The 24,118-nt window shown below is 39.2% G+C and overlaps 1 protein-coding gene across 2 annotated transcripts; it reads right to left on the reverse strand.

Moving 5' to 3' along the window:
• Positions 1 to 3,106: 3,106 nt before the first annotated feature.
• Positions 3,107 to 24,118, reverse strand: LRIT2 (leucine rich repeat, Ig-like and transmembrane domains 2; the record flags this gene model as incomplete). 2 transcript variants are annotated; one of them, XM_082268499.1, is made up of 3 exons in its annotated part: positions 3,107 to 4,196; positions 8,583 to 9,364; positions 24,009 to 24,118. In XM_082268499.1, the coding sequence occupies 3 exons, from the start codon at positions 24,116 to 24,118 to the stop codon at positions 3,376 to 3,378; spliced, it is 1,713 nt and encodes a 570-aa protein (XP_082124625.1). In that variant the 3' UTR covers positions 3,107 to 3,375. The 2 variants fall into 2 exon arrangements, with proteins under 2 accessions (XP_082124625.1, XP_082124626.1); XM_082268500.1 differs by having other exon boundaries at positions 3,107 to 4,127; positions 24,009 to 24,116.

Here is a 24,118-nt window from a genome sequence, read left to right on the forward strand (position 1 = left end):
GCGCACGCTGGTAGACGCGATGATGCTGGCATTCCCACCTGACAGTGGGGCCACAGTGGAAGCACAAGGCAAAGGCAGAGGAGGAGGAGGAGGAGGAAGAGTTTGCCAATGCAGCCAGGGCACTGCCAGCACCTCAGAAGAACCCTTCAACTTCTAGGTCTCCAAATTGGGCACTTGGCCTGAGCTTGCCCTTTACGCCTTGGAGGTGCTGGCCTGCCCTGCAGCCAGTGTATTATCTGAACGTGTATTTAGCACGGCTGAGGGCATTATCACAGACAAGTGCAGCCGCCTGTCCAGAGCCAATGTGGACAAGCTTACGTTCATTAAAATGAACCAGGCATGGATCCCACAGGACTTTTCCGTACCTTGTGCAGAATAGAGATGGATACCGGCCTTACCCAGCCATTGTTATATTTTTTATCTTTCTCACTTTTTTGGGGTGTACCCTAATTTAAAATGACGAAAAAAAAGCAGTGTTGGCTACCTCGTCCCCCTCCACCGCCGCTTCCACCTACACCACCACATCCACCGCCACCTCAACCTCCCTCCTACTCCATATGGGCCTCGTCCTTCACAGATGAAGAAAATTGTTTTATTGTTCTGTTTTTTTTGTTGTTTTAAGTTATTTCCCTATCCACATTTGTTTGCAGAGCACTTGCCATGCTCTTAACTACATTTTGCTGCCATTTGCAGCACTCTAGCCCTTTCCATTGGTTTTTTAGATCCATTTTAGTGCCTGAAAGTTTGGGTCCCCATTGACTTCAATGGGGTTCGGTGTCCGGGTAAAGTTCGGAAAAAGTCCGGGTCACGGACCCAGACTTTTTTTTCAAGTTCGGCCGAACCCGCCGAACACGGACATCCAGGTGTCCGCTCAACTCTACTTATGACGTATTGTTAGAGATATACCACCAGATGACCCTTTTAACCTTGTACAAGCTAACCACAGCCTTTTCATTTTTTGGTGAAATTTGCAACACCATGTTTTTTTCCAAATCATTATGTTTTGTTAATCATACCAAATGTTTGCACAACATTTTTTTTTTATTTGTAACAAAATATATTAAAAAAATCGTAACAAAAATACATTTAAAAAAAGAAATAGGTTTACACAATTTGACACAGATTTATGTACAAAAGAAATTAAACTTAATAATTAAAGTCAATATTATTTTAATCTAACATTATTAATTGCTTGGTAAGTCTATTTTAAAAACATATGCCATTGGTCTAAGATACAGTACATTCATGTATTGTGCATTCTTATTTTAAAACACTATATCTACTTCAGGTTATAACTATGAGGGATATTGAAGGTCGTTTCTGCTATAGGAATTTAGTATGTTGCTTTCCCTTTCTGGTTGTCTTCTGCTTTTTACTTTAAATTTTGGGATTGCAATAAAAAGGTGTGTATTTTTTTACACAAGTTGGTTTTCTCAAAAAGATGTGTATTTGTGCACCAAGGTCTCCTCCAATTTAAAGACGACCTGAAATCAAACAGTGAAGGGTTGCCATTTGGTAATTTTTACATGTAGTAATTGTGTCAAAGCAAAGTAACAATCTCTCTACTTATTCTTCATTCATTGTTTGCTTCTTTCATCTCTTCAATCAGATATTAGATATCCAGTCATCAAGAGAGCAGCTCTGCAATCAGGAAGCAGAGTCCTGCATTCACCAAGATGGTTGTCTCTGCACAGTAACAAAATGCAGAACAAGGCATGGTAAGTCAATACTGGGGTAATGATCAGCTGCAGGGAGAACACAGGCAATACTGGTGACTAGACTTTCGCCTTCTGCTTGCTTTTTTGGCATGACTTCCAGAGTTCAGGACCTCTTTAGGTTCAGCAGAAATGCCAGGGCTTTTTTTCAGCAGGAACGTGGGGGAACGCAGTTCCGGCACCTCCAGAACTGAATGTATGTAATGGAAAAGGGGTGCTGGGGTGTGATGGAGGGTCTACTGATGCTGGCTAATAGGGAATTTATTGTTGTTGGAGGGGATCTATTTTTGGGAGGATGGGGGTCTACTGTTGCAGGGGAGGTCTTCTGTCGCTCATGGGGGATTTATTGTTGCTGTGGTGGGTCTTATGTTGCTGGTGGGTCAGTTGTAACTGGGAGGGATTTATTGTTGAGGGAGGGATCTTTGTTGCTGGCTGTTGGAGGGTCTACTGATGCTGGCTAATAGGGAATTTATTGTTGCTGGAGGGGATCTATTTTTGGGAGGATGGGGGTCTACTGTTGCTGGGGAGGTCTTCTGTTGCTCATGGGGGATTTATTGTTGCTGTGGTGGGTCTAATGTTGCTGGTGGGTCAGTTGTAACTGGGAGGGATTTATTGTTGAGGGAGTGGTCTTTGTTGCTGGCTGCTGGAGGGTCTACTAATGCTGGCTAATAGAGAATCTATTGTTGCTGGAGTGGATCTATTTTTGGGAGGATGGGGGTCTACTGTTGCTGGGGAGGTCTTCTGTTGCTCATGGGGGATTTATTGTTGCTGTGGTGGGTCTTATGTTGCTGGTAGGTCCGTTGTAACTGGGAGGGATTTATTGTTGACGGAGGGGTCTTTGTTGCTGGCTGCTGGGGGGTCTATTGATGCTGGCTTCTGGGTAATCTAGTGTTGCTGGAGGGGATCCATTTGTGCAGAGGGTCTATTGTTGCTGGGGAAGTCTGTTGTTGCTGGTGGGGTATCTTTTGTTGCTGGGTTGGGTCTTATGTGGTAGCGAATCAATCATTGCTGGGAGGGATCTACTGTTGAGGGAGGGGTCTGATGTTATTGGCTGCTGGAGGGTTTATTGATGCTGGCTGTTGGAAGTCCATTGTTGCAGGGGTGGATCTTTTGTCGCTGGGGTGTCCATTGTTTCTAGATCTTTTATATTGCCTTTCTTGTTCTCGTTAATTCTCTAAAAGGGGTGGTACTTGGCGGTGGGTAAGAGGTGAAACCAAGGAATGGTGCACGGAGGGGGTAGGGGACAAAGTCAAGGGGTGACTCAGAAGGGAGCAGTTCCTGCACCTATTCTCTGAGAAAAAAAGTCCTGAGAAATGCACAACTTTGGAATAAACTGTTTTTTGAAGGTACTTGTAGCCGAGACATTACAGCAGCACATGTGCAGTTACCCATATCAGATTGTCAGCACTGTCAGCGTCTACTAATGAAATACATGTTAGTCAATTAAATGTTTTATTTGTTGCTCTAGTAGTTATGATTTTTTTTTTTTTTTTTTTTTTTAGCTTTAATGTTTTTTGGGCAGATTACGGCACAGATTTTTTCACAATAGTTGTGCAGCTTTATTTTTCAAGTGTGGATGATTAGCATTGCCTCAACAATATGTTTGACATTGCCTTTGTTCAAATACCAAAAAGCCTTCAGATAGCAAGAAAGCATTGCTTTAGTACAATTCTGCAGGGTTTTTATTTTCCAATTTAGCTTTATTAATCTTTTCTTCTGAATATCGCCTCCTCCTGTTTTCTTCTGTGCCTTCTCGTTGACAAAGTCCTTCATCACTACTGGCTTGCAAGCTATCAAAAGTGCTATCCTTGGCATTATCTTTCTTCAGATTTTTCTGGCCCTTATGTTTCTGTCGACAAGGTCCCAAGCATTTTTCAATGCAGTTAAACCTTGTCTCTGTTGTGCAGGCATACATTCCAGCAGGCACTGCAAGGACCATGGCGCACACAATGACAATTATGTGGATGAGTTTTTCTCTTTGTTCTAACTCACTGATGTCACTACCGGTCATAAAGACAATGCATTGTCCCTTCCGGGGAAGTTGACTCTTTAGTGTAATACACACCTCATATTTCGTTGTTGGAAGCAAATCATTAACGGAATAAGTATATATTCCAGGGCCAATATTAATTACTTCCTTATCCTTGTTGTCATATTTTCCAAAATAGATTGTATACCATGTTTCACTTGGATTTTGTGTCGCAGCAAACCATTCCAGGGAGATGCCATAAACAGTCTGTTTGGATATTCTCACATCTATGTATACATTTTCATCTGATGATGAGGATGGACTTAGAGAAAATGAACTATATGTGGATGGATCCCCTGAGCTTGGAGACTCAACATTTAAATTAACCAAAGAAGATGAGTTGCCCAAGAAGTTTGTTGCAATGCAGCTGTAGTTTCCAGCATCTGCAAGATGTACCACTGGAATAAATAATTCAGATTTCCCATTCTCTTCATCAATCCAAACTGTAGATACTGTAGGATCAAAAGAAAAATAAATTAGACAAAATATCTGAAATTACATGCACTAATGGATATTGTAGATGTGATTGCAATGTGAGGCTTGATTATTTCAATTTTTACTATTCTTTGGTGTGTAAAATCAGTCACTGAAGCTATTTTCTTAATAAAATATACCAACCATTATAAAACAAACACATTAGTATAAAATTACATAGGAAATGTTTAAGCCCCATTCACAACCAGGCCATTTTTTTGTGATAAGGCACTGCATCATTTTAACTACTTGCCTAATGGGCACTTTCACCCCCTTCCTGCCCAGGCCAATTTTCAGTGCTGTCACACCTTGAATCACAATTGTGCTGTCATTAAATATACAAATGTGTAGCGCTAATGCATATACAATTGGCGTGTGAAACCAAAAATTATTAAATAATAACACTCAAAAATGTTGTAAATCCCACTCATGAAAAGCAGTGAAAAAATTCCATAGATGACATATAAAAAAGTTCTATATTAAAACATTCCAAAGAAAAAATGGAAATAATGTGCTTAAAAAGAATAGAAGAAAATAGCAAAATAGTCCCAATAGAATCCAATAGGACAATCCTTGTATCACCTGTGAGTAATTAATACAATGAGCTGCTTACCAGAGCCTTAAGGTCTTCAGGCATATGGACAATGACAGACAGGCAGATATCATAGGTAAAGGATTCATCAGGAATACACTTCTCATATGTAGGGACCAGGCTCCAATGATGGTATAATGGAGAGTAATCATGAGAATATAGCCCATATATGGGCCAAGGAGAAAAGAAAGGGGCACATAGCGTGATACCGTTTAAAAATATGACACTGTTTATTTAAAATTGCACTTACTAGATAAAAAGGACATGTCAGCGTGTAACAGCATATAGCATAAGCAGAGACAAGGCTGCGGCGTCCCGCAGATACAATGGAGGCTCGGACCGAATGTTGGGGGCGTGGCTTCGTCACGTCTGGAACCACCCGGCTAGTTTCGTCATAGGTTGACTTCTTCCGGGGCGTGGCTCCAGACGCGACTAACACGCCCTTAAATCCCCCATAGACACAGAACAGCTGAGGCCAGTCTCCCAGCAATTGTGCTTCAGGGCGGAAGTGCACCTCTGCAAGAGTAGGTGAACTAAGGGCGGATATGAGGACACATCCGGACTTAGAAATGTCATATATTTGGGCAAGTAAAACCTATATTTGAGCAAGAAAAAGCCAATGACATTCTTAATAAATAAAACCAATAGATAAAGTTTTTCCAGATGGCATGTAAATAATATATAATTTAAAAGATTCAATCTGGCTCAAAGACGGAACACTCCATCTAGTGGCTAATAAATAGATGACAATTAGCAAATGCCCAATATGACACATACATGCTCATCTATATAAAAAAAATTCCACCTATATTAAGTGAATGGTGGTTAATATATATCCGATATAAACAACGAATATATATATATAAATAGATTCATTTGCAGAGGAGCACCCCTTATTATAGTATAGTATTCCGCCCTGAAGCACAATTGCTGGGAGACTGGCCTCAGCTGTTCTGTGTCTATGGGGGATTTAAGGGCGTGTTAGTTGCCTCTGGAGCCACACCCCGGGAGAAGTCAACCTATGACGAAACTAGTCGGGTGGTTCCAGACATGACGAAGCCACGCCCCCAACATTCGGTCCGAGCCTCCATTGTATCTGCGGGACGCCGCAGCCTTGTCTCTGCTTATGCTATATGCTGTTACACACTGACATGTCCTTTTTATCTAGTAAGTGCAATTTTAAATAAACAGTGTCATATTTTTAAACTGTATCACGCTATGTGCCCCTTTCTTTTCTCCTTGGCCCATATATGGGCTATATTCTCATGATTACTCTCCATTATACCATCATTGGAGCCTAGTCCCTACATATGAGAAGTGTATTCCTGATGAATCCTTTACTTATGATATCTGCCTGTCTGTGATTGTCCATATGCCTGAAGACCTTAAGGCTCTGGTAAGCAGCTCATTGTATTAATTACTCACGGGTGATACAAGGATCGTCCTATTGGATTCTATTGGGACTATTTTGCTATTTTCTTCTATTCTTTTTGAGCACATTATTTCCATTTTTTCTTTGGAATGTTTTAATATAGAACTTTTTTTATATGTCATCTATGGATTTTTTCCACTGCTTTTCATGAGTGGGATTTACAACATTTTTGAGTGTTATTATTTAATAATTTTTGGTTTCACACGCCAATTGTATATGCATTAGCGCTACACATTTGTATATTGTTCTATCACCTTATTCACATTTATTTAGCGCGGAAATATTTTTGATTTTTAATTGTGCTGTCATGCAACACTGTACCCAAATTAAATTGTTATCTTTTTTTCCCCACAAATAGAGCATTCTTTTGGTGGTATTCAATCATCACTGAGTTTATTTTTTGCTAAACAAATAAAAAAAGACCAAAAATTAAAAAAATGAAACGTTTTTTGTGTGTTTCTGTTATGTAGTTTTTTCTTGTTCACTGACGGGCACTGGTGAGGGGGCACTTATGATGCGGCACTGATATGCAGCTCTACTAGGCAGTGATGGGCACTGATATGCAGCACTGGAGGGCACTGATAGGTGGCAATGATGGGCACTATAAGGCAGTACTGATGGGGAGGCACTGACAGGCATTCCTGGTGGGCACTGATTGCCATCCCTGAAATGGTCACTGATTGCCACCCCTGGTGGGCACGGGTTGGCATTTGTGGGCATCTCTGAAGGGCCTGTACTGATATTAAATGTGCTGACCCCCCAACCCAGTCAGGAGCGCCATTGATCGGCTCTCCACCACTCTTGCCTTGTCAGCGCGAGTAGAGGAAAAGCTGATAAATGTCTCTTCCTGGTTACCACGTGATCAGCTTTGATATGTCTTTTGGCGTACATTGACTTATATAGCATAAGCTATACTAACGTCCACTCATGTTATCAGTAATACCATACACCACTTGTATCTGTTTATAATTTAAACAGGTAATTCTGGATTTTGTTATAAATATTTGCTACAAAATTGTTAAAAGAGAAGTATGGCCAAAGCTTTTTTGGCCCTATTTCTCCTATGAATCAAAAGAGTGCAGTTTGTTCTGCATCCCTTTGACCCATTTTCAGCAGACAGCGGGCTAAAGTGTGCTGTCGGGTAATGTCATTCAGCCAGTGGTGTATTTCTGTTTTGTGCTGCCCTAGGCAAGACTAAAATTGGGCGCCACCCCTCCCCCTCCTATGAAAATTTGCCCCATTCCTTGTGGCTCCCTCCAAAATTGAAGGACCAATTGAACCCCTGAGATCTCACAAGAGGGGGGGTGGGTGAGGGAGAGAGAGAGGGGGGGGTGTGAGGGGGGATGAGAGAGTCAGGGGGGATGAGAGAGAGAGGGGGTGTGTGAGGGGGGATGAGAGAGTGAGGGGGGATGAGAGAGAGAGGGGGGATGAGAGAGAGAGAGAGGAGAGGGGGGATGAGAGAGAGGAGAGGGGGGATAAGAGAGAGAGGGGGGTGAGAGAGAGGGGGTGAGAGGGGAGGGGTGAGAGAAAGAGAAGGAGTGTGAGAGAGAGGAGGGGTGAGAGAGAGAGGGGGGGTGAGAGAGGGGGGATGAGAGCGAGAGAGGGGGGGTGAGAGAGGCGGCTATAGCAACCAGTGGCCAATAGAGTCTCAGGTGGAGGGGGGCGGCTTTTTTGCTGCCCCCCTGCAAAGTGCTGCCCTAGGCCTGGGCCTTGTTGGCCTAGGCCAAAATACAGCACTGCACTCAGCGAGTCCAAACACTAGATCGATCCCAAATTTTCAGTCTGGATTCACCCATAAGCCTAGACCGGCAGCTGGCTCAGCCTCTCAGTGAGCCACTGGGAGACTGAGCCAGCCATTTCTGAATGGCCCAGCACTCCAGTGAGCGCTGGGGAGGGGCAGAGCAGAGAGCCAATGACTGACAGTCGGTACTCTTTGCTCAGAATAGAGGGGAGAACTGAGCGATCAATGTTAACTAATCAATCAGTTCTCAGTGTGGAGGTGACGGGGGACAGATGCATTATCGGATCAATGCTGCATCCACCTCGGTAAATTTTTTTTTTTTTCTGGAAACCCACAATTTTTGAAAAATTTCCGTCATCCCATAACAGGAAGTGCTTGAACAAAGAACATTCTGGCAAGATCACAGGTATTCTTTTTTTTAAAAAGCTGCAGATTTAAAAGATTTTATATATTTATAAGTTTATATAAGATTTTAGCAATATGTAAAAAAAAAAAAAACATATGAAAGAAAATAATTGCTGCTGTATATTTAAAACTTGTTCTAAATCTTTCCACTTTTAAGGCACTCTCATGTATTTGGACCGAACCATTAAACTTACCATTATGAGATTTAATAGATTTTAATCCGAAGGTCCAGTATATGGAAGGTGTAGGGCTTGCTGTTATCATACATACCAATGTCACATTCAGGCCCACCTGGATTGTAACATTAGACATAAGTGTGTTCGTGGTTGGCTTCATGCAATTGTTCAGCTCCAGTTCATGAAAGTACTTTCCAACGCGAAAATATGGGCTTGCACATGTCAGATAGGAAGTCATTAAAATAATGGGTGAACTGACTGTCTTTACAAAGTGGACAAAACCTTTGAGGCGGCAGTCACATATCCAGGGGTTGTCATTTAATGCCAAGACTGCATTGGATGCTGCTTCTATTCTTCCATCTGATGCTTGCGCTCTTTGGTACGGGGGCCAGGTTGTAAATACGTCTTTAGAGATAATGGTAAGCTGATTGAAGGATAAGTCTAAGTAGGTCAAGTTGGGAAGAAACTTCATTGCATGGTTTGGAAGAACATCTAATTTGTTGTGTTTTAGGTCCAATATTCTAATATATGGGGTATCTTGAAAAGCTGTCCAGGGTACTGATCTCAGTTTGTTTCCTTGTAATCTTAGTTCTTTTAGATGCTGCAGGTTCTCCAGGCTTTTAAGATGCATTAGTGTGATGTTGTTAAAATTAAGCCATAGATATTCCAAAGTGCGAACACCAGTAAATGAGCCCCGAGACAATTCAGTCAAGTGGCATTTTTCTATTCTAACTTTTCGAATGTCTGACGGAATGTCATCTGGTATTCTCTTTAGTGATGAGGACATACAAAGGAGACTCCTTAAAATAAAATAAAAAATCACATTATTTTTTAGAAAATGTTAACTGCAATTAAAAATGTAAATAGTGCTTTATGAACCCCAAAGATCTGCTCAGGGTAATGAGTAAAGACCACAGCAAACATACTCACTAAACTGCTGAATACGGCAGGTTACAGGTGTGAGTAGAGACTAAAAACATCTTGGTACAGCACTATATTGCCTTTTGCACAATGTCTTTAGTAAACAATAGTTATAATAATATAATAGAAATAATGCAAAGCCAATGTTATATTCACTTTTATTTGCTACAATATTAGGGCTGCATATTATGCAGGTATTTGTGTGCATTTGTGGTGCTCTTCAATCTGATTACTGTATTTAGCTAAACCTAGATGTGGTAATATTTTGTGCCTGCGGGTGCTGGTGCTGGGTGAAAGCCTCTGCTGCAACCATAAACAAACTGTTTGTACATGTCAATGAAGTATATTGCACATATACCCCGTTGCCATTCTGTGACTTTCTGCATTTTTGGACCTAAAACATTTAGTATCTTTTGGCCTGTTGTACAGAGATTACTAGTCCAGTGGTTTATTGAAGTATAACTTCAACTAAAATGTCTAATTTTGAAAAGAGTGGGGAAGGTTTAGAACCCTTATCAGTTTTTCTTGCTGTCTGAGTCCTGATTGGGGCGATTCAACGTCACAAAATATCATGGGGGCTATTGTCAACAGGAGAGAATGTTAAGAGAAATACAACATTATATGGTTATCATTGGAACAGAAGTTGAGGGAACATGCCAACTGTCTTAAAGGGACTTTTACCTCGCTTTGTTACTTCCTCACTCCCTGTTGTTTCTCTGATAAGACATGCAGGGAATCTTAGTTACATAGTTACATAGTTAGTGAGGTTGAAAAAAGACATCAGTCCATCCAGTTCAACCTATGATGTGTGTGTGTGTGTTTGCTGTAAACCGTACATTGTATACCCCTGTATGTTGTGGTCTTTAAAGTGTCCATCTAATCGTTTTTTGAAACTATCAATGCTCCCTGCTGATACCACTGCTTCCACATCCTTACCGCTCTTACAGTGAAGAACCCCTTATGTACTTTAAGGTTAAACCGCCCTTCCTCTAGTTTTAGTGGCCACGTGTCTTTTTGTATTCCCTTTCTCTGAATAGTTTGTTCCTTATGCTAGGGTCGCCAGTACAGTATTTGTACATTGATATCATATCCCCCCTCAATCGTCTTTTCTCCAGAGAGAACAAGTTCAGTGCTTGCAGTCTTTCCTCATAGCTGAGATCCTCTGTTCCCCTATTTATTTTTGTTGCCCTTCTCTGGACTTTTTCCAGTTCTAGCACATCCTTCCTGAGGACCGATGCCCAGAACTGGACAGCATACTCCCTGACACTTCTTCAACTCCTCCCACTCTATCCAAAGCTAATAAAAAAATGGACCAAAGTTCAACTTTATATTCAGTACAATTCTAAATGTGTTTCAGTGTGTATTTATGGTTATTAATGTGAAGCTAGTGGATGTCTTAGATGTAATTTAAATGTCTTAGGTCTCAGTCTATTCTGAATCTCTTTACTAGGGCATTCAGTCAGTTTACATCTATTCTTTCAAGTGTAATAAATGTCACAAAATGGAAAAAAAGAAAACTTTGCTCATTTTATTACTTTTCTTTCAGCATTTCAAACACAATAACTTGCTTTTGTCAAAAAAACAACTACTAATTCTTATGTACCATCAATCAAAATTCACTCTGCTGAACTTAAGGCAATGTGGAAAAGTCTGAAGTATTAAACATCTCTGTTCCCCAAGGGGAGCTTAGGGCTCTTAAACACTTGTCTCCATTTGAATGAAAACAGAAGGGCTTGGGATATCTGGGCATAAACCTCTCTCTTAGTAAAGGATTTGTATCAAGACAATTATTTACTTCTTCTTAAAATGAAACAAGATTTGAACGACTACTCTGCTGGCAGGTTTTCCTTGTTGGGTAGGATATATGTGATCAAAATGGTGATTTTTCCGAAGGTTCTATATGTTTTTCAAGCCCTTCCGATAAACATACCAGGGCCCTATTTTAAAACTCTTAGGTCATTGTTAAAGAGGTTTATTTGGAAACATGGAGGTCCCTGGTGGTCCCAGGTCCTGGTGAGAATAGTTAACCAGTCATATAGTGCCCCTTTTCAAATTGTGTACAAATGGAAGACACCTCTAGGCCAGATTATTTGGTTGTCAAGTCAGCACAGAGGTCTGTCTAAAGACTTACAGTAAAAACCTTAAGAGTTTGGGAAAATCTCCATAAAAGCATGAAATGGCAGTACAACAGTCCCTTAACCTCCCTGGCAGTATGATTCTGTCAGGAATTCTGTACCAAAAGCGGTACAATTTTTTTCATGGAAATTTGGCGTTATGTATTATAGGCCTACAATTCTTAGTAATTACTGACTTAAACCTGACCAAAACAAGACTCTAGTAGACATCCCAGATGTGATAAATTTGAAACACAAACGCATGAATTCTAATCGAATCAATAATATAATTTTATTATAGAATATATATAATAAAATTATATTATTGATTAGATTATAATTCATGCCTATATACATATATATGCATATATATAATATAAAATGTGTTTGTGTTTTGTGCAATGTTTTTTTTTTTTTTTTTGAATTTCCCTCCCTAGTTCCGCTCCCATGCAGCATTGCTGCTGCAGGGAACGGAACTAGGAAGTTCTCCTACCGACAGACGAGCGGCGGAGATCTCGGCTGGCGGTCACAGCAATGAGAGCTCATCGCTGGATTGCCAGGATAAGGTAAGACACTCCGCTGCGCTGTCTGCACATCCACCCCGAGCGTGACTCGGGGATACCGATAATAGCAGGAAATTCCTACCCCGAGTCACGCTCGGGTTTACCGCTAGCCTGGTTAATGCCACTTTCGGGTACAAACTATTTCCCGCTGGGGAAAGAGAATAAGGCCTATTTAAATTGGACAAGTTCAGATTATTTGAGATTATCAGGAACTTCACCCACCTCCCTCTCTGACATTCTCCTCTTTTGAGGGACATTGTATTTGTCTATGTTCTCCTGTTTCTCTAAGAATCGCTGTCATCTACCAGCCCCCTGGACCAGTACCAACCTTCCTTAATGACTTCTTTGCCTGGCTACCCTACTTTCTCTCTTCTGAAACCCCACAATCATTCTCAGTGACTTCAAAATCCCTGTTAAGGCTAATACTACTACTGCAAAGGATACAGGCTCCTACACACTCCAATGGCTACACCCTTGACCTTGTCTTCTCCTATCTATGCACTCCATGCAACCTCTCCAACAATCCTCTCCCACTCTCTGATCACCACCTTATTAGCTTTGCTCTCTCCCTGTCTTCCACCTCCTCTCCCTCCACCCGCCAAAAAGTTAGCCCGTAGAAACCTGCGCCACCTCAACCCTTCTCTTCTGTACTCTGCTACTGACCATCTATATGACAAAATATCACCCCTGTCATTCCCCAACCTAACCACTTCCATCTATAACAGCTCACTGTCATCCTCCCAAGACAAGCTCACTCCCCTCACTACACGCAAAATTTGGCCCCGACTGGTACAACCCTGGCAAATAGACGACACCCGAAGCCTCAGAAAATTTAGTCGCACTCTTGAGCACCTGTGGCATAAGACTAAGTCCCTGGAAGACTTAGTGAAACTCCCTTCTCTTTGGCTTACCTTTAAATAGGCTATCCCCCCTTCAGTCCATCATGAACGCTGCCGCCAGGCTCATCCCCCTCAATAACCGCTCAGTGTCTGCTACCCCTCTTTGCCAATCCCTCCACTGGCTGCCACTCAAACTGCAAATTGAATTCAAGACACTAACCAAAACTTTAAAAGCCATCCATAACAGCAGAAAATACAGCAGATATCCTACAGAATGACCTGGACAAAATTACAAGTGGGCAACGACATGGCAAATGAGGTTTAACGTGGAGAAGTGTAAGGTTTTGCACTTGGGGACTAAAAACATAAAAACACAATACACGTTAGGAGGGGAACCCTTGGGGAATCAAAAATGGAGAAGGATCTGGGAGTCTTGGTTGATGATAGATTAGGCAACAGCATGCAATGTCAAGCGGCAGCTGCCAAAGCCAGCAGAACATTAGCATGCATAAAGAAAGGGATGCATTCCAGAGATAAGACTATAATCCTTCCACTTTATAAAACTCTGGTCCGACCGCATCTGGAGTATTCCGTCCAATTCTGGTCGCCAGTCCTCAGGAGGGATGTGTTGGAGCTGGAGAGAGTCCAGAGAAGGGCAACTAAACTAATTAGGGGATTGGAGGACCTTGACTATGAAGAGCGTCTACAATCGCTCGATTTATTCTCCCTGGAGAAGAGACGTCTGAGGGGGGACATGATAGCAATTTGTAAATATCTTAATGGGGATCCCAGCTTAGAAAAAAAGCTGTTCATTCAAAGGGATTGCATGAGGACTCGAGGGCATACAATGCGATTAGAGGAGAAGCGTTTTAACCTCAGGCAACGCGGGGGGTTCTTTACTGTTAGGGCAACAAGATTGTGGAATTCTCTACCACAAGAGGTGGTTTCTGCGGGTAGTATGGTGGCTTTCAAAAGACTCTTAGACTTACATCTCAAGGATCAGAACATTCAGGGGTATGTGAGATGATTACAGCCACACACACCTACACAGGTTGAACTAGATGGACTATTGTCTTTATTCAACCCCACCTACTATGTAACTATGTAACTATGTAACTATCGATAACTTGGCACCCAGCTACATCACTAACCTGGTCTCAAAATACTAATCTGCCACTCAACCTACGAATGAAATTCAAGATACTAACAATAAATTAAAAAGCCATCCATATCTTGGCACCCATCTACATCATTAACCTGGTCTCAAAATACCAACCAAATTGTTCCCTTCGTTCCTCCCAGGATGTCCTACTCTCTAGCTCCCTCATCACCTCTTCCCATGCTTGCCTCCAGGACTTCACCCGAGCCTCTCCCATCCTCTAGAATGCTCTACCCCAAACTATCCGACTATCTCCTACTTTGTCCACTAACAGACGATCCCTGAAAACACATCTGTTCAGAGAAGCTTATCTGGTACCCACCTAACAACTGTACTTTTATTTTCTCCATCAGGCCATCCCCCACAGTTATTACCTCTTGTATCTCTTGACCCTCCCTCTTAGATTGTAGGCTCTAACAAACAGGGCCCTCTGATTCCTACTGTATTAAAGTGTGTTGTATTTGTGCTGTCTACCCTCAAGTTGTAAAGCTCTGTGTAAACTGTCAGCTCTATATAAATCCTGTATAATAATAATAATAATAATAATTATAATAATTAAAGGATGTTTTGAATGGGAATGCCCTTTGTTCATTACTGGAATTAAAAGCCAGATTTGGCTCTTCATCATGGGATGCCTGGAGATTTAGGCAACTTCAGCATTTTGTGAATTCTTTACAAAGACCCCTCCATTGAATCAATGAGTTTAACCCAATGGAGAGACTCATGGATCAGGAGGGGACAACTAGATGTAGTATTTCTAATATTTACAGGTTGCTGGTGTCATCCCTGAACCCCGGGGTTTCATGCTTTTTGAATGGATGGGAGTATAAGCTAAATCAACCTATCTCAGAAGTCCCACAATGTAAAATTATAGGCTACATACACTCTACCTCAATAGAAACGATGATACAATAAATTAATTATAAACTGTTGACTAGGTGGTATTATGTTCCATCAAAATTACATAAGATCAATCCAGAGCTGTCATCTAAATGTTGGAGAAAATGTGGGGGTGAGGGAACGCATGCTCATATTTGGCAGAATTGTCCAATTGTCCAGCTATACTGGGAAAAAGTTTTAAATATAATTTAGATGATTAGCAACTGAAGATGTTAATCCTGAAATACTGGAAATGAAAGAAAATACCAACTATGTTGGAATGGTTTAGAGAAGTAGATAGAACCAGATTAATGGAAGAGCTAATACATCTACAAAATGATTCCTGTACAAGATTTTATAGAACCTGGAGAAGTTGGTTGGAGTTTAAACAGTCTTTGGTTTATATAAGATTTGTAAGTAATGAAAATACAGTGGAAAAGAGAGTTGTGGAGTAATCCCCATAATATGTAAAAGAGATAGTGGGGGGGGGGGAAGGAAAGATGTCAGCTTAAGTAGCTATTCCCCCTACCCTTTCCTTTTTTTTGTTGGTACCTAGGTGACTCAGAAAACGTGCTTATCCTCACCTGTCAATGCTGACATAAATCGGTAAATGGGTGGGAAAACGAATTGTTTAAGAATATACAAGATATATACTCACAGCAATATGGAATAGTGGTTATAATAGTGGTTAAAGAATGCCCATCATGAGCTTAAATGGGTGATTATGAGGGAGGGAGGAAGGGAGGGAAGGGGAAAGGGGAAGGGTAGGTGTGTATTATTTGGGAAGAGATGGGAAGGAAGAAGTAAAGGGAAGAACAAGGAAAAGGATGAGGGTAATTTCCCTTTCTTCTCCATAAATAATACAATTGGATTGCTTTTGGTTTGTTTTTTGTTCACATCACAGCACATGAAGTAAGTGGTGGATGGGAGATGATGGAGGGGGGAGAAGAAAGAGAGTGGGGGAGTGAGGATGTGAGAGGCAAAGGTTAGATAGAGGGGCCTGGTAGCTAATAGACCTATCTTTGAGAAGATCAGTTGGATTATTTACATTCGTATGCCGGGAGCTCCCACCTCTCTTGTCGTCTCTTTTCTCCTCTCTGGGGAATAAACATGGTTGCTATGATATATGAACAGTGTCTTAGGATATACACCTTTTTTATATGTTTGTTATAGTTTTTTTGTGTTGTGTATGGGATTCAAATGCTCTTTTTTTCATGAATGTTGTCTTGTTTTTTATTGTACTGTAGACATGTGTACGTTTTAAAAAATTAATAAAAAGAATTCCAACCAAAAAAAAGAAGTAATAATTCTTATGTACCACCAATCAAAATTCACTCTGCTGAAATCAAACCAATATGATTGGTTGCTATGGGTTATTGCAATCAAGATATCTGAATCAATAAAGTTATTCACTAAGGCCATTAGTATTTAATTTTAACCTTGGAGAACACAACTATTTAAGCTGACATTGCTGTTTTAATTTTTTTTAAGTTGTAGGATGAAGAGCTACTATTCCAGTCTTACATTCCAATTCTACAATATAGGCTACAATATAATATGAATCACTTGGTGGTTGTTTTAAGTGGAACCAAACTAAAAAACAGTTGCTAGCAGGTAGAGTTTTTCCTGCTAGAAATTTTTTTTAAATTTGTACAAGGGCTGTTCTTCATGGGCAGTTTTGGTGTCTGTAGAACGCTATATATATATATATATATATATATATATATATATATATATATATAAGTCTATATATATAAACTTGATTTAATTTTCAATATAAAATTTTACATACAAAATCACTTATTTCAAATAAACATCTACCAATATTCCCTTAAGTCCCTCCCCCCCTATCTCCCCCCCCATGCATACACCCTTCTATGTTCTTTTATTTGCTACCTCTTCTCCTTCCTGACTCTCCATCTCTTATCCCCCTCCCCATACCTAATCCGTCCAAATCTCAGCATACTTTGCTAGTTTTTCTAAATTCTATCCATTTTTTCCAGATGTTTAAAAAACTTTCTGTATGGTCCTCTTCTCTTCTGTTTAAGAACTCCATTTTACAGTATGTATATATTCAATTACTTTAAACCAATCCCGTATTGAGAGGCTTACTGGATCTAACCATTTTTTTTTGGGGGGGGGGGTATTGCCCCCTTAGCTGCATTTATTAAGTGTGATAATATTGTACTTTTATATTGTTTTTTTTTTTGCTCTATTAGTACTACGGAATAGGCACTCCCATGGGTCTTCCAAAATATCTGAACCTTTAATCTCCCTGAAATGTTGTACCTTCTGCCAGTATTCTCTAAATTTTCGGTCATTCCCACCATATGTGGGTCATTATGCCCCTCATGTTACAACCCCTCCAATACAATGGAGATTTCTCTGGTTGGTATTTCTGTGCTCTTGCGGGTGTTATATACCATCTTGCTAAACATTTATAATTCATTTCAATTGTATTTATATCTGTATTTTTATCTGCCATTTTATATCTAAACCATGTGCAGCTCTCAGTACTTTACTGAATTGTTGCTCTTTTAAGCAAATTCCCAATTCCTCTTCCCATATTCTAATGAAGGGGGGTATTTTTGGCCCTGCCAGCCCCGTAAGCATTTTGTATATTAGAGATATACAGTGTTTTACTCTAGTTTGTTGATTGCATAGCTTTTCAATGGGATTTAAGTCCTCCTCAGATCTAATAGGCTGCAATGACGTTTTCACAAAGTGCTAAAGCTGCAAATACCTCCATTCATTCAATACCATTTTTTCTTCCTTCTCCTTTTATTCCAGATTAAAAATATCTTAATGCTTTTTATAATGGCTTTAACTGTGTGTTTTTGATCCATCCACCAATTTGTGCCCTATTTCCAGTTGAATTCCCATTTTGCTAATCTGTGAATTTTACCCCATACCTTAAAAACATTTTGAGTCAACTCATGTGTATTCTCCTCTAACTTTCTTTATTTTTGTGGAATTTTTCCTCATCTCCGATCTTTACTCCTCTTATGTCCATGCAATTCCTCATGGTTGCCAATAATTGCTCCAACCATAGCACAAACAGGAGGGGGGAAAGCGGGCAGCCCTGTCTTGTACCATTTAACATCTCAAAAGGGGGTGAGAAATTCCTGTTAAACTTCACCGACGCAGTAGGATGGTTGTATAACACTTTTAACCATTGGACCATCTTTGGACCTATACCCAAATCCTCTATTGTGTTCATCATAAATCCCCAGTCTACTCTGTCAAATGCCTTTTGGGGATCAATTGGCAGTAGTAGATCTGGAGACTTTTCACCTCTTGATTTATATAAAAGGAGCAATGTTCTTATCCCATTATCCTTACCCTCTCTACCTGGGATAAGCCTAGTCTGGTCTGCATGGAGCCATTCAGGCATCAACCCTTTTAATATGGTGGCTAAGATTTTTGCATATAGTTTTGTGTCCGCATTTAACAACACTATCGGCCTATAAAGCCAAAGAAATGCCGCTCTAGGTGAGTGACCGACTCTCACACATTGTAAACAGCAAACCAGGGTGCTGCGCAGCTTGTCTGTGAGATTCAGAGACATGCAAAAATCCGGAATATTGCTGCACTCCTTGGTAACTTTATTGAAGCCTTAAAATCACATCGCAGGTATGACAGGAACATATAAGGTAACGCGTTTCGTGCTAAAATCCCAGCTTAATCAAATGTTGACTTTAGCGTGAAACGCGTTACCTTTTATGTTCCTGTCATACTTGTGATATGATTTTAATACTTTAATACTTCAATAAAATTACCAATACCAAGGAGTACAGCAATATTCCGGATTTGTGCATGTCATGCTGGTCTATAGCTAGAGCACAAGGTTACATCTTTCCCTTCTTTAGGTATCATTGTGACATAGGCCTGTAGTTATTCTTTCCTCATCTCAAAAGAAGATTCTAATTCTAAAAAGATGGTAATGGTGGCAAAAGAGCAACAAGGGAAATGTTGACCTCACATGTTGACCTTGAAGAGGCCTAACTTTGAGGTAACTTTGACAAAAGGTGCAAGTAGGCTGCATATAATGGCAAGTGCTCTTGAAGCCCCAGAGACTCTAGTTACACTTGATCCTTTTTTATGACCAGGAGTCAGTGAAGCCTAGATGCCCATACTAAATATAATAGTTTGAGCATGTATTAGTTAGATATTAGAATTATGTCAGAATTAGATAATAACCTAAATTATTTTATATTTATTTTTGAAGCATCAATGATCAACATTGTTTCAATAAACAATCTACTTGTCAGACTTTATTTTCATTATAAGCTGACAAATGGAAAATGTGTAAAACTTACTTCAAATAACTATGTTCTGTTAATATGTATATTTAATTTTTTTTTTTCATGCCATGATTTAACTAAAAAGATTTTTAGAAACTAAAATTAGAAAAATCCAATATAACTGAAATAACAAAAAAAATAACTAAGGGTGAAAGGATTTTTATTTTCTATTTTTTTGCTTTGGATAGAGTGGAGAGGAATTAGAACACTTGCCAGTTTTTTTTCTTTTTTTTTTTTTTATTGCTGTCTGTTCCCCCATTAGAAAAATGCATCCTCTTTATTTGTCCTGTTTGCCTTTATCACTGAAATTGAAAAAGATTTCCAAATTTGGGTTGTCACCTGGTGACAGAACCTGTTGACAACTAGGGATCTCCCCCACTTTGGAGGGGTTTCCTCTCTTTTCTTGCTTTTGTTTTTGGTAAATCCCCCCCAAAGAGATACAAAAAAGGGGTTATACTCATCCCTTACTCTATCTAAAATTAAAAAAAGTTTTGCTTTTAGTTCTACTTTAAAGCTGAATTCCAGGCACAATAATAAATAAACAGGTGAAATATATAGGGACTCTTGTGGTTTTTTTTTTATTATTTCTGTGCATCTAGTCCAGAGATTTACACTTGATTGGGAAGCAGACTTGATTTTTCTAAATGTTATTCTTAGTTTAACTTACATGTCTCTTCCCCACCCTCAGCCTGTGATTAGTCAGTGAAAGGAGAAGCAGTACACTGATGAGCTGATCTCCCTGTTGTTTTGGTTAATCCTCCTATCAGCATGCACTTGCACTGCAAAACAACTCTTTGGCTTCTTGAGCTGCTTCTTTCACCCCTTTTTTGAGCTCTGCTGTACAGGGAGTGGAAAAGGCTAATACCGAGTCAAACTCAGGTGATGCTTTTGATAAATGCCACAGGCAGCTCTTTTGTACATTTTATGCAGCCCGCTGGCCCAACAGCGGGTTGATTGATTTTACCTAAGCAGCTTGTAATGGTCTGAATAATGGCAGTGATTGGACAAAAGAAAAGAGGCTGCTGAAATATATGGTAGAATAAGAGTTTTACTGTCTGATATTTATTTCAGTCACATTTTGAACTTTTAAAGAAATGAATATATGATAACAGCAATAGATTTCTAAATGACAATAACCAAATAAATGTTTCAGTAGCCCAACTAAAAGTTGGCAGAGGAGAGCAGTCTAGGAAAAAGTGGTGTCCTTCCTCATTTTTTACATGGAACAAATGTTGCACTTTATTTGAGGGTATCCTTGGTTTGTGGCTGAAGGGATAGATGGACCAATTAATCAGCCTAATATTTAAGATTCTCAAAAATATTTTGTTACTGGTGCCATAGGAATACATACAGTATATGCCATTTGCCAATTTGTACAAAATAAAAATAGTACATGCTATCTTAATTAGATACAGTCCTAACTATTTATACTAGATGTACAAATTGCACAGGACAAGGTTAAAATACCTGGTCAGACAGGCCAAAGCCCCCCACCATGTATTTATTGCATTTTCTGTAGCCAATCTCCTTTTCACTTACTGATATCATGGCCCCATCTGTCTGGTACTGAACCTAAAGACAGTATCAATAGTTCACCAAATTGGATTATGTTCAATAAACTTTAAAAGACTATAGATTTTGGGAACCACAAACTCATGAGCTTGCCTCTTGCAAGCTTCCAAAAAGGTAACAGTTTAAAAAAAAAACTCATTTTAGTAAAGATTGCATCCCCATCTTCTGCAGTGGACCATTAATCCCACACAGTCTATCTGTTGGTCCCTAATTAAACTAAGCACCCTGGAAGATCCAACTGTTGGGCATTTACCTGATAAGCAAAACATTGTAGCATAGTCAGTCATGTTTTCACATATTATATATGTGTTTATTTTATATCGCACATACTTAATTCAGTTAAAATGACTGAATTGTAGTAATCTTTTGATTTTGCCACGTATTCATCAATAGACGGTGATATGTTTTGAGGCCTAGTCTTGCTAAACAGTTGTTTCTAGGACCACAGCATTGGAATGGTGAGCAATCAAATAAAGAGTTCATGATTGCAATAGGGAGGGTTAATATTAGAGTTTAGGGGACAAGAAGGATTTATGTAAGGAGTAGGGTTAGCATTACATAAAGCCTGGGTGCACAACCTGTGGCCTTCCAGCTGTTGCAAAACTACAAGTCCCATCATGCCTCTGCCTTTGGGAGTCATGCTTGTAACTGGCAGCCTTGCAATGCCTCAATGGACTTGTAGTTCAAAAACAGAAGGAAGATGGCAGGTTGAGCACCCATGACATAGAGTGTTAGTGTAAAGGAGAACTTAGTTCTAGGCACCTTATCCTGATTTTGTGCAATTACACTAGCCTTACAATTTCTAACATGTTAACAGTTCATACACTGCTTTCTGTGCTCTCATTGTCACTGGTAACATGTAAGTAAATAATGATAAATCATGATAAATATTAAAAAAAACTCCCCTACGACCATCAGATAATATGCACCAGTGAGTGTGTAGCCCTTGATCCGCCGACAAACACATGCACAAACTTCTCACCAGAAATATTTGACCCTTACAGGTGGTCAAATTCAGCAAGGCAAAGTAGTATGGATCTCTGGCCATGTCCCATTTTCATAATCCAGATCCTCATGATGTAATAGGAGTGGGGAAGAGAGATTGGCTTCTCATAGTGTAGTAGGTTAAACTATTTGTTTATTTTAAACATTTAAATTACATTTACAAAAGACGAATGATTCCAAGCATGTAAAAGATATATATATATATATATATATATATATATATATATATATATATATATATATGGGAATATATATGGGACATGACCAGAGGTCCATACTACTTTGCCTTGCTGAATTTGACCACCTGTAGTAGGGGTCAAATATTTCTGGTGATCAGTTTGTGCATGTGTTTGCACACTCACTGGTGCACATTATCTGATGGTCGTAGGGGAGTTTTTTGAACACTCGTCTGGATTATTGTTTTCACCTATATTGGGACTTTTTTGAGCACAATGTTAATTTATTTACTTATTTACTCACATTAGAGCACAACCTTTTTATTTAATTTATTTCCTTTATACCATTAAGCTTTGCTTTATGACACGTAGCTTTATTATTCTCTTTATTTGTTTGTATAATTGAATCACAATTATCTTAGTGATGTGAAAGGTTCAAACATTATTGTACATATTGTATGCGCAGGTGTTGACGATAATAGTCACTTTTTTATATCACTATTAATATGACATTCTGATTTGCCATTGGTCTCTGAACCTTCTCCGCTATCAAAGATCAACAGTGCAAACACCTTCCCCACATTGATAAATTAGAGAGCCTTTTTAACATAAAAAACCTTCCAGAATACACCAGATTACATATATCTTATTTATGTAACAGCTGGTCACACAAGCCTTATATTTCATTTGCTGTTACCTAGAACATTAAATGTATTACATTTACATACTCTAATCATAGCCTAGCTAGATGGGCAATACTAGATGGAATTGGGCATACAAGAGAAAACATGTAATGACTTTATTTTAATAATGTATTATTTTTACACACTGAAACATACAAACATTGTATCACTTTCTCTTTGCATAGCTGAAAATATTCTAAAGCATATAGAGACAAAGTGATAGCAATAAGCATACAGATTGCAGACAAACCTTTTAGTGATCTTGGTGATTTAATGTTAGGAACTGCAGTGAATGGGATAGGGTGTTAAGTCCGACAGAAACTGTGGTTGTAAGTTTCACACACTGCTTGTTCAAAATAATTAACATTTGCAAGATATTAGTAATTCTGCCTGTTAACCTACAGATTGCAGTCATTATAGTTTTTTTTTTAATGTTTTAAATATTATACTATTAGTATTAACAAATAGACCTTTTATTGAGATGTTTTTATATGAGTTACTGTGAGGAACATATTTGGTGGTTTTAGCAACTTTAGGGGATTTTAACTTCAACAGTTTAAGAATGCATGGAAATTTTGCAAAAAAACAGTTCGAGTTACTATATCTGAGACACACTGGTCTAAAAGTACATGGAGTGGAAGCCGTGGGCATCGTGGTATGACACTCAGAAAGATACACTATAGTGTAATCATATAATTTGTTATACTTGTCTAAAGAGACTTTGATGAATGTTGGCAATCTCAGTTTTGACTCCAATTGTTTCTTTGTTCCCCGAGTTAGTTGGAGTATGGTTACCCCCCTAGTTTTAAAACTATGGACACTCAAAATTTTAAATGCGGGCTGTATATATATATGTATATATATATATATATATATATATATATATATATATATATATATATATGTATATACATACACAATATATGATTGGTTCACAGCCTTGTCCTATATTATTTGTGTATTTGGCTTTCATTCATTTACAAGATTTCTGTGTCTAGAATATCCTTTATACCATCTCCAAAGTTCGGTCAACATTTACTTTACTCAATATCTACATCCACTAAATTTCCCATGCAGTGCATTTACAATAAGACACACATGCTCTTTCCAATATTAAGATCTAGATTAGGAAACACACATTGTCAGTACATGATTATAATTTCCTTCCAGGTTAATTAATATATTTTAAATATAACCACACTAGTAATAAGTGTTTGTATATAACTTACCGCCCAAACGTATCATTTGAACAGGAGCATCCCATAATACAAGATGGAGACACCAAGCCAAACTTGAAGGAGAAGAACAGCAAGAGAAAAGCATGCCAAGCTGCATCCAT

Source organism: Pelophylax lessonae, assembly GCF_965119305.1.
Source record: "Pelophylax lessonae genome assembly, chromosome: 9".
Taxonomy (NCBI): domain Eukaryota; kingdom Metazoa; phylum Chordata; class Amphibia; order Anura; family Ranidae; genus Pelophylax; species Pelophylax lessonae.